The sequence below is a fragment of the Notechis scutatus genome, chromosome 7 (genome assembly GCF_049901735.1).
Source record: "Notechis scutatus isolate UNSWTSFEM ecotype Mainland chromosome 7, rNotScu1.2, whole genome shotgun sequence".
NCBI lineage: Eukaryota > Metazoa > Chordata > Lepidosauria > Squamata > Elapidae > Notechis > Notechis scutatus.
The window spans coordinates 24,046,525-24,058,541 of NC_142015.1; the positions used below are offsets into that span (position 1 = coordinate 24,046,525).

Genomic DNA, 12,017 nt, shown 5'->3' on the forward strand with positions numbered 1-12,017 from the left:
TCATCCTTCCAAGATTGATAAAATGAGGACCCAGATTGCTGGGGCAATATGCTGACTCTGTAAACCGCTTAGAGAGAGCTAGCTATAAAGTGCTGTGAAGCAGTATATAAATCTAAGTACTACTGCTATTGCTATCTTACAAAGCTAGTTCAAAAACTACAGTTGCATCTTATGCAGAGAGTGGAAAGTAGAATGTATTGTTTGACTAAAATGGAGAAGCAAAGGAGGCTGATTCAGAATATACGATGGATTTCTGAATTGAAGAAATGTTCCTTCAAAGTAATAAAATTTGAATCTGAAGCCTGCAACATTTTGCTAGCAGTTCAAGATACAGAGACAAATAGCACACATGAACCTGAATTGGAACAATAAAGATCAATTCAATAAAATAGTTATTTATCTGCAATGTTTGCTTTCAGTACTCTAGAAAAGAATTGGTATAAAAAGCAAATAAACATTACTCTCGTAACCAGGTAGAGTAGAAAAATGAAAAGACCCTCTCTGTTCTTTCACAGCGTGAAAAGGCCATTGTGTTTTTCTTTCCAAGAAACCAGTGAAGATAAAGTTGTCATTCCTAGCAGACACGGTGACCTAAATAAAAAGACTGGTCCCACCTCCCTTGTTACCAATGCAAACTTTATCTCTTCACATAGGCTGGGAATTGCAAAAGCATTCTGTTTTGATTTAACTGAACTTGAAATCTCAGTAATTGCATCCACCGAGATCAGAGATAACCCATCATTTTCATCAATATATTAATGCATCCAGAAGTCAAATCTCAAACTGGACTCCAAGGGAAAAATAAATCTCTTTAACGTTGAATGTAAATTAACTCATCTGGAAATCAAAACTCATCCAACATTCATTACAGAAGGAACTCCTAGTATTTTACTTATCATAGGGGGGTCTCATATAACCTGTATTGGCAAAAGCCCAAAATGGCCATTTTAACATGGAACAGAGGAAGACTTAGCTAGCCTAAGTCTACAATTCTCACTTAGGTGCCTCTTGGGGCTATGAAGCTGAAGGTCTGTAATGGGTGGCAGGTACAGTAAAACAATTAAAAAAGGATAAAGGCATTATATTTGAATTGATCTAATCTTCTCTTCCCACTGGGATCTAAAGAGAGATCTTTCTAGAATTACCACATTTTATCAATAGACCCGGAGAAAAATTAACAAAAGCCTGAATTTCATTTACATGTGAGTAGGAAGAAAGGTCAGTGAAAACTGCTTTTACTCTGTGCTCAGAACACCCAGGAGCAGAATAAAACAACCCTCTGTCTCTTACCTGTCTTGCAAGCACCGGAGAAGTTGCCCTCAGCTAGAAGACATTGTATTAATTGGTCCGCTAATTTCTTGGAAAATTTCAAACTCAAAACTCTGATTTGTGATTTACAGATACAAAAGGGAGGTACAAACCATTAGATGCAAAATGTGTACACATAAAGGAAAATTCAATGACATATTCAGAAACATAGGTCCAGATTGTGAACAGTTTGAATCACCTTTGTGTATTGTTTATACTGTAAAACAGCATTTACTGGTGCCTCCATTGAAATAATTCATTTTCTCAATAGAAATGTGTATATATATATATAGGTTAATTTACCTAGGAACACTGCTGCCAGCTATTTCCTAGCTCCGATCCTGTGTCTAACAATTCTCTTATGAAATAAGTTATTACCTGGCTCAAAAAGGTTTGGAAGCAGTGGTTCTGGGTTGTGTGTTTGTGTGTGGGTGTGTGTCCTTGTGCATCAGATTGCTGCTGAAGTATTTTTGAACTGAACTGAGTGTGTATGTGAGAAAAGAGTAGGGCAGCCATTGAATTCTGTAAGTGCTACAGTACTGCATATTTAGAATCATTGTGGAGTTGGAAGGCTTTATAAATTTACAAAGATAAATATCTGAATAAAATGCCGAGGCTGCTCCAGTACTATAAGCTGTGCATTCATAAACCAAAGTCTACAGATAGCTTATCCCCAAAACATGCTTGTATTAAAGAAATAATAGCTTGCACAGGGCCTAAATCTACATTTAGATAATGGCAGGATTAGTGGTTATTATCTCAGTTCTACCCCATACTTCCTTGCAAAATGGGATGGCTATTATTTTAAGCCTCAAGACGAGCATCAAATGGGAATAGAAGAGGAAGAACAGTCACAGCGAAATTGTCAATAAAATCTCAGTGCAAAGCACTATTGTAATAAAGTTGCTATGTTTAGAAGAAGAAGAAAAAAAAACCTTAGGATATGCAAAATCCAGTTCCAGTGATGCAGTTTAAACAGGCATGTCCCACTGTGGCCACATATATAATCATTCTCGGAATGTGTAAGTGCTTTGGAGCTTGAAAAAAAAATGCAGAGTCTTTCACTTTGTTCAACTCTTTAAAAGGCAGCTCGGATTCAATTATTCATGAGATTCTTTTTCCTCCCTTTGGGAAATCTGTAAATAAACGTTAAAAGACCCATGCTCTTTTGATGACTATTCCCTTCTGTCTGTGCAAGCATGTTGGTCTGTCAGGCAAGTGGATATGACAGCAGTCTTTGTTTGTAGAATTGATCAGTGAGTGTTGCTGGTACCTGAGAAACGTCTGAAAGGGATTTTTTGGGTTTAGTGTCCATATGTCGTTCCTCCCTGCCTTGTTACTCAAATACGTCTGTTTGCTTTCATTGCCTGCCCCAAATGTCTAATGTGAGCTGATTTGTAAGGTATGATCAGGAATTGACAATTGCCACAAACATAAGAGAAATGAATTTAAATCGTAGCTCTAACCAGCATGACCTGGAGGTAATTAAGGGTTGGAAGCTGTAGCCCAAAAGCATCGTCGGGACAGCTATCCATTCCTGGACTAGAACAACCGATGGAATTTGTGGGTAGAATAACAATGATAGAAGACTGTAGCTTTCATTTTTCTGTGTATGAACTTCTTATAGCTACTTATTGGGTATTATGCAAAGCAGGGCCCTGGATGAGGCAGATATTGGATCTAATCCAACAGTGCTTTTCTTATTCAAAAAATATAACTCATCTCATATTTGGGAAAAGCAATTTAAGATTCTATCCATATTTGCACCAACCATGTAGTGACTATAGCAAGTGTTTCTAACTATAAACAAGTGTAGCAAATTAATACTAAAGTGGCAATTATTGGACTAGTGTTAGGTCAGAATACGGCTATGCAGCTCAGTAGTACCCTGTCTTTCTCCACTAGCTACTTCAGTGGAGTTATCATGATGACATAAATAAAGGAAAGAAGAATAGTAGTTAATTGCTTTGAGTTCCTTAGCTGAAAGGTGGGATGTAAATGTAATAAATTCATAGTTATACCAAACAGAATAACAAAAATCCACGTATTAAACTAATCAAGATCTCTCATTTTCATTATGATTTTGCTGCTTACTCTCTGGGGTAAAAACAGAATTTCCCTTCTGTATATACTGTACAGTTGCACAATCACAAAAACCTCTCTCTATTCTTGTCCTAAAAGTTTCTCACTATTCATTCCCACATTACTTACCCAGTGTGTCAAAGGCTTCATATTTCCCTTATTAAAATACAAGAACAGAAGGTACACTTTTCTGTATTTCATGCTTATATGCCAGAAGAAATTACTTCAGCATTTGCTACGTATAATTCTTGGGATCCTATTTCTAGAGTTGAAAATCGATTGTATCTATTAAAGTTGTTAGATACATCATAAATTATTTAGGAGAACTTAGCTGATTGTTTTTTCCCCTCACTTCTCAGGGGAAATGATTAATAATGTACAGTACATAAGCAGTATTGTAGCACAATCGAGTCACAGTTTTAATACAGATCTAGATGAATTTCAGTTTCTTGAATGCCATGAGTGAAGGCTGGATGGAGTTAAGATTGGGACCAAGGACAATATAATATAGCTTAATTGACTGGCAGACAAACGACTTGAAATGTCAATAGCAAGAATGCCGTAAATTACTCCAGCTATAGGCAGCTAATGACCTTGTGTATTCAAATTCCTGCTCCTCTGAATAGCAAGCAGGGATATAAAGGGGAAAGCTCCTTCATGGAAGGACATATTTTATTGACAATGAACAATTAGAAATCAGATATGATCCTGTCACATTGTTGGGTGTTTTTTTTTTTAATATTGTGTTAATTAAAAAACAACAACCCAACAATGTGACAGGATCATCTCTGATTTCTAATTGTTCATTGTCACCTTAATTTCTCTCCCACCCTTCTATAATTTTTTAACGGTAAGAATTTGTATAGAATTGCATTTTAGAAAATAGAAGCCATGTATGAAAACCCACATCAACCAAGGGATTTCCTGATTGCTGACCCATTATCCTCATTTAACCTTCCACGGAGGTGGATTCCTTTTGATTTTCCCTCCAAACCAGTTTGTAACACTGAACTCTGAGATATTCTGTAGGTGTAAAGTGATAATACAAAAGTTTGGGTTTTTTCCCCCCAGACCATCTCATTACTGTTCATAAAATAATTTGTGAAGATGCATCTTTTAATTAAAAAAAAAATAGGGCTAAGACTTGACTTTCAGAAATTCACCAACTGGCATGGTTATTTATCACTCTATTGGGGAGAAAGGACAAAAATCCCCTTTCCTGTTCCCTGTTTAACCCTGTGCTAGACTGGCTTGCTTTCTTATAAAGCTATTAAGCAGAGCTTTTAAGAAAGAATGAAGAAAGAAAAAGTCATTGTAGAAGCCTCTGAGTTTAGTTTGCTGGATGCTTTTTTCTATCTGTAATTCTCTGACTAGACAACGGTCAGCAACCCATGGCTCTGGAGCCACATGTGGCTCTTTCATCCCTCTGTTGCGGCTCCCTCTTGCTGGTTGGCTCCACAATTGATAGGGTTTTCGGTTAGGACAGGTAGAGGAAAAAGGATGCTGTGCTAGGAGGAGACTCTATGGTGGGGGAACCGGACTTCCGGTTGGCTCCAGGATTGAATGGGGGGCTTCCACTTAGGACCTTTGTGGCTCTTTGAATGCTTAAGGCTGCCAACCCCTGGACTAGACCTCTCTTTCATGAACTTGTAGCCAAGACATTTGTTTTCCCTCTCTCTCCACGATCCTCCTTTTCTTACTTACCTGCTGCAAAGCTAGGATATCTCAGCTCAGTTGGGTTGATATAATCTCAACGCACCCAAACTAAAATGGATTATTCTCCCTTTCTAAAAGAAAGTAGATCTCTCAACAGTTTAACAACGTCCACAGGGTGCTATATTTCCCCCCCACCCCCAACTTGGCGTAATATGTGTAATGACCTTCTCTCGGTAATGTTTTGCCTTTTTTTTCACATCCCATACCTCAAATTCCATAGGAGCAATATTCTGAGGAAGCGTTTTTCCCAGTTTAGCTGGGAAGGCTTTCCCCCCAGTACTCGTAGAAAGAAGAACGTTAGAGACCCTCAGAGACGACAAGTAACAAGGCTGCCGTTGGGCTCGCTCCCAGCCTAAAGCTTTGATATGCTCTCAAGAAGCCGGGATGCCACTTTATTAATTTAAAAATAGTTCAACAACTGTGTGTACAAGTCTCATGTTCTGTAAAATGGAACATTAGCTTCTGTTTTGGCCATCTCCCCTGCTTTATTCGGGCTCGCTGCTGTTTGTCACCTTCTCCCATTCCAAACTCTCGTCGCTTTGCACGAGGGAATCTGGTCCCGGCCGGACACGAAGTCCTTGGAACCTCCGGCATTCAGGGCACACCCGGATGTGAGTACAACCTCGAGCCACCAGGGCAGCTTCTTGTGCAAGTCGCTGTGCCAGCTGGTCAGGGTCCCCACCACCACAGAGTTTGCCATTACTGAGGGTGGTAGTGATAGCCGTACGGGCTCTTCGGTCTTCCTGTATAATGGGGCGAGTCCGAAGAATAGCCCCTCGTCTTTGACGGGGGTGAAAACTGTCCCTGCAGAGAATGATGCTACGCAATTCCGACGCCATTTCCTGGCAGGCTGATATCTAAGAGGGGGTAAAAACAAAAAAAACAAAGTATTAGAATACTAGTGTTTAAAAAACAACAGCAATGTTTCAGTGTCAGTGGGGAACCACCTAAGAATTGCAGTGTTTTTTGGGGTTCAATTGGGAACTCCTACAACAAAAACAACTCCAATAAGCCATGTCCATAACGCTACCAGAAAATTGTAATGATGCAGTTACTAGACACTTGCTCCTGGGGAGGAAAGCTATGGCAAATCTAGACATCATACTAAAAAGCAGAGACCTTACCCTGCCAACAAAAGTGTGTATAGTCAAGGCTATGGTTTTCCCAGTTGCAATGTGTGGCTGAGAAAGTTGGAGCGTAAGGAAGGCTGAGCGCCAAAGAATGGAGGCCTTTGAACTCTGGTGCTGGAGGAGAAGACTCCTGCGAGTCCCTTGGATTGCAAGGAGATCCAACTGGTCAGTCCTAGAGGAGATCAACCCTGACTGCTCTTTAGAAGGCCAGATCCTGAAGGTGAAACTCAAAGACTTTGGCCACCTCATGAGAAAGAAGGAAGGACTCCCTGGAGAAGAGCCTAATGCTGGGAACGATGGAGGGCAAAAGAAGAAGGAGGGGACGGCAGAGAAGGAGGGGGCTGGATGGAGTCACTGAAGCAGTCGGTGTGAGCTTAAATGGACTCCAGAAGATGGTAGAGGACGGGAAGGCCTTTGTCCATGGGGGCGCGATGGGTCGGACTTGACCGCAACTAACAACAATAAGCCTAACTCAAGAGCATTTTTACCTAATGATGTAATTGAAAAAAAAGGACACTAAGCCATTGGAAATCAGTTAATAAATTATAACTAAAAATTATAGTTATGCTTTAATATATAGTATATTGTTTTATACTATAGTATGGAAAACTATAAATTGTGAATAATATTCCATTTTTCTCAGCTTTCCATATATTTAGAAACTCTGCTCTCCATTTTACTTCATGTTATTCTGACTGTTCAGTAGGCCTCTGAATATCTTGACACATTTGTTCTTACTGTTGAACTCAGAAAATTTCCAACAATCATTCTGGTGAAAAAAGAAGACTGTGTAATGAAAAAAAAAAAAAAATCTTAGAATTCTTTCACGGCTACTTTTCTTCATACTCCTTCGCTACGATCTAGTCCAGACTAACCTTAGTTTCAATTTGTCTGAAAAATAGCTGTTCAGCTTAGTAACATTGGCTTTCCCATAAAGCCCATCACCTTTGGTGGTGTGATGATATTACCCAGGACATGGACACCCAAAAATTAATTCAGAACAAGAGCAGAGCTTCCTGAATAGATATTGTTCTTGCTCTGATGCAGCTTCGTATGTCCCCAGGGCCATCAATCAATCATACCATTGTTAACAAGGATGAAAGAGGACAATATTTCAAATTGGAGAATAGTCTCAACTTCCCATGATCAGAGTTTTAAAGACGCTTAAAAGACGCATGGAGGTCAAAGCCTACGTGACAGGTCTACCAGTTATTTGACTTACACATTACCCAGGTTATCTAGTATTTTCTTCGTTATTATACATACACTCGCAGGGTACCCATGCTTTTGCTATGAAACTATGTGGTTGGGCAAGATTTTGGGGAGGAAAATAAGAGGAAAAAATTCTGCCTCTGCCTACCAGCATCCATCAGTATTCATCTGGCTAGCGTCCTGTCAGTGTGTGAGAGAGTTGGGGGCTTTTTGGAAACTGAAACAGTATTTGCTGTGTGAGCAAGAAGGAGACAGCAAGGAGCCTGGGCGTGGCTTAGCTCAACTGTTCTGTACTAAAGCTGCTTGGTGCTGTGAAACTAAAACTGAAACTGAAACTCCTCTGCTTGTGTTTTGCATTTGGAGCAGATTTCTTTTCAGGTGGGGAGGGGGAGTAGAACTCCTTAGCATCAGAGCATGTTAATAATAATATTATATGAAATACTAATGCTCTGATGGTCATTTGGAAAAATCCTTTCTTAGTGAACACCTAGAAGCCAAAACATATGTGCCAAATTTCAAGTTTGTAGGCTTTACAGTTCTGGAGATTTTGTGATGATGCGTGAGTGGTATTTCGCTTTTATATAAATAGATTAGATTATCTTTTGATGCAACACACATAACAAAATATTAGAACATGCACCTATAACAAAAACTTACTTCAGAATGTTCAGAGTGTCGGAGACTCCACAAGAACTCCAGCACTGCCATAAAAATTGCTACGATTAAACCACATATCAGGACCACAAAGATTCCACCTATATTCTCCATTCCTAGACCTATCATAAAACACACACAAACACACACACACAGAAACAGCATTAGCACAATGGAGTAACTTCTAAGAAGCCACAGATTGCTGTTGCAATCTGCAAGTAGTGATTTGTGTGAGTGACTGTGTGGCAGCCTGTGGGAAAGTCTCCCACCCATGATTAACACGAAATTAACCTTGGAATATTATGCAAATACACAACATAATGTAATGGCAGTACAGGATAATAGCTAGCTTTTCCTTGCATGCAAAGTTTGAATAAAAGCATTGCCCTTAATAACCCAGCCCATTAAACTAAAGAACAGATAGTAGCTTGGTAATTTGAACGCCCAGTAATAACATGCTACAACATACGGCTTTCAGTACTGATGAGTTAATAATATCTGTTAGGAATTCAAATTGAATTCATAAAAATGGAGCATTCTGCTAAAAAAAAACACCTCTAGAAATATATTGGAGTCTTTCTTGGGTAGTTCCTACTATCAGAAGAGTTCAAACAAACAACGAGGATATCTATCTCTAAAGCGGCATTTCTCAACCTTGGTAGCTCTGAAATGTATTGACTTCAGTAAGGAATTCTGCGCCCAACTAGGGAACTATTCTGGGAATTGAAATCCACACATCTTAAGAGTTGCCAAGGTTGAGAACCATTATTTCCTCCTTCTTGCTGATGGAGAAGAGACCATAGTCACTAAGGAGAACAGATAAAGGATGGAGAGTTTTATTATCACCTAATTCTCTCAACTTTCCTTCCTATTTTTCAAAAAAACAAAACAACCCCCCCTCCTTTCTGACAGGTAATTCTCCCTTTGAAGGGAAACCTTTGAACGACTGCTTCTAGGTCTCTAGAACCTGGCGTTCCTCTTTTCTTGTTCTTCTCATTTCTAGAGTCAGTGGATTCAGTTTCAAGGATGATACCATTAGCCTTGTTGTCTTTCATAACATTGAAATATCTCCTCCATAGAAACTGGATCGTGGTGTGCTGACACAGATAGAAATGACTGCATTCATTGTGCAAAACTGGCTAGATCCTGGAATGCTCACTGGAGATGGAGCTAGGAAATCTCTCCTTTATCACCTGATTGATGTTTTGTATTGGGTCAAAAACTCTTGCCTCGGTTTAAGCCAGAGCAATCAGTTATCATCTGTAGATTCAGCTCCTTCTGCGTTGATCCTTTCATTTCTGCAGCTAAGGAACTCATTGGAGAACAGCTTTAATGAATGGCAATGGCGTGATATAGCATTTGACATTGTCTTGTTCTTAAGGTTCTACAGTTCTTGTGCCTCATTAAGCATTTTCATACACTGCACATTTCTTCCAGCTCTCATCATTCAGCTATGAGTTGCTTTGGGACATCTTTAGCTCCCACGTGTTGGATCAGGTTCTTCATTTTCCACTGCGCAAGATTTTGCCTTTCTTTATAGATCCGCTACCTGAGAAGGAAGAGGGGTGATTTCATCCTGTTTTTGAGCTTCTTCTTCAGTCTTTTAAAGCTATCTCTTCAGAAATCCTGACCATTTGAATATTGGCATCTTTGAGCTCTGCACCATCACACAATCATTTGCAAGTGGTTGCTCTTTCTCTCTATAAGCAATGGCTTGTCTTCAGCTTGGCAGTCCTCCAATCTAAGGACAACGTTTTCCTCTTCAAATCCTTCTTCAATTTCTTTTGAAGAGAAAATGGAAATAACTCTGGACAGACGAGAATGATTCATTCCTCTTCAATGGAGTCAGACAGATGGATTCTGAGTCATTCTCCCTTCAGCAGAGAACCGAAACAGCTCCTATTTCATAATCAGCTCATAATGCAGTTGATGAATCTTTCCCCTGATATATTCTACCTGTTCTTCAAGAAGTTCATTTCTCACCGAGTTTTATTCCTCCTTTGCAACCACTGACTAATTTGGACAGATCATTCTAAATCCTGCTCTTTTTCTTCGAGAAGATGCGTAACAGCATGAGTGCCATTGTATGTTTTAGTCACCGGGCTAAAGTCATCGTTCAGCACATAAAAGATAATGTTTCGGTGTCTCTTCTGTCTGTCTGTTCAGTGGTTAAGTCAATATTAGCACAAGGAGTATGAAGCCAATCCTTGTGATCATAACCATAGATTGATTCTGCTCTTAGCTTGTAATGGGAGAGCTATTCTTCTAGCATCCTGGTAATTTCAGCTTCGAGAAGATCCCTACTATTATACACATTGGTAATGGTGCCAGCATCTCTGTATTCCCTGGCACATTGTTGTCCACAGCTTCACTTACATAATTCTCTTGATGAATGTCTCTACCATAGACCAGGAGTGCAGGATTAGTTGTCTAAGGAGAGGGCACAGCAGTAGACAAAGAATAGTTGTTCAAAACTGGCATCCGGCTTGGCACACAGTGGCAACTGCTATTGAAGAGCCAATGCAAGAGATGGGGGTCTGGCAAAGATTGGCAGTGCAACCTGCCTCTTTCCTGGTTGACAAGTGAGGCACAGGCTTTCCATGATGTCATACAGTCACCACGGCAACAGGTCGACCTCAATCGGCAACTATGGTGGCATATTTGTCAGCAGTCCTTCCTTGGGGTTTGCTGCATGGTTTAAATCAGGGGTCTCCAACCTTGGCAACTTTAAGACTTGTGGACTTCAACTCCCAGAATTCTCAGCAAGGCTGGCTGGGGAATTCTAGATATTGAAGTCCACCCATCTTAAACTTGCCAAGGTTGATTTAATACTGATGCAAAGCATTCCATTCACTGATTCATTCATTTTTATTCTAGTCTTCATCCAGCATAAGTACCGGTATGAAATACAGAAATGTTCACAGATGTATTTCTATTATATTTAATAGAATATTAAATTATTCTATTAAATTATACAGTAGTATTAAAAGTTAATTAAAATATAGTAGTTGTAAAATATTTACATGACTAATAACTATAAAACTTAAAGTGAATGGATTTATTTACTTGGTCTCTGAAAGATCCCCTAGTGGTTAAGCTATAAAATATCTACATTTAAATCATCTGGCAAATATTATTTCTCCCCAGATATACCTAAACAAATAACAAATGAAATAGAGACAAACTAATAGCAGTCAAATAGATGACTAAGTCAAGTATCTTGCCTCGGGCAACATTAAAATTTAGTAAACAGGACAGCAAATATCTCAACATGAAGATAACAGGTTAAATAAAATGACAAAACCAAAACAATAGGCAAGAATAATAATGCAAAAGAGACCATATTTTGATCCATGTTAACATGATGCCACCATTTTTTAATAGCATGGAAAACTGAAATCCTACTTGATACAAGAAGACACGAAGAAAAAGTAAAGCAATGATAGAGTGAAGACAAAACTTTGGAATTTCTGTTACCCTTTTGAGTGAGGCATCATATGGTTACTTCACATATATCTGGATATATGGATTCATAGGCATTGCCTGTCTCGATGAATGTCAGAAATAACTTTTGAGATTTTAGGCAACAAAGACTTTTGCTACAGTTAATCAGTGTAATTTTCTGCTAAGGATGCCTTTGCTAAATGGGCATCTATGTCAATATGTAAAATAAAGAAATGCCATTACAACTACCAAGGTCAAGCCCACGCAAAGAGTTAGAGATGTTTGCCTGGCTTCAAAGTCATTCTTGAGTTTGGCCTATGAAATAATGATTTCCTTTCTCTAATAAATTCAACTCGTATCTCATCTCCTTTATTAGCAGCTCTTTGGTTTAAAACCAAAGTCTAGATTAACCTTGCTGAGACCAAAGCAGCATATATCTGTATTTATAATTCTTGCTGGAGGCAATTCACC

The 12,017-nt window shown here is 39.1% G+C and overlaps 1 protein-coding gene and 1 pseudogene across 2 annotated transcripts in view; both read right to left on the reverse strand.

The window, feature by feature from the left end:
* Positions 1-5,436: 5,436 nt before the first annotated feature.
* GRIK4 (glutamate ionotropic receptor kainate type subunit 4) overlaps positions 5,437-12,017 on the reverse strand; it is a 364,998-nt gene continuing 358,417 nt past the window's right edge. For both annotated transcript variants that reach the window (XM_087970153.1, XM_087970154.1), the window contains exons 19-20: positions 8,106-8,224; positions 5,437-5,963 (exon numbers count right to left, since the gene is read on the reverse strand). In XM_087970153.1, coding sequence (XP_087826279.1) covers positions 5,592-5,963; positions 8,106-8,224 — 491 coding nt within the window. In that variant the 3' untranslated portion in view covers positions 5,437-5,591. The remainder of the gene's footprint in view (positions 5,964-8,105; positions 8,225-12,017) is intronic.
* LOC148130060 (trafficking kinesin-binding protein 1 pseudogene) lies at positions 8,958-10,507 on the reverse strand (annotated as a pseudogene).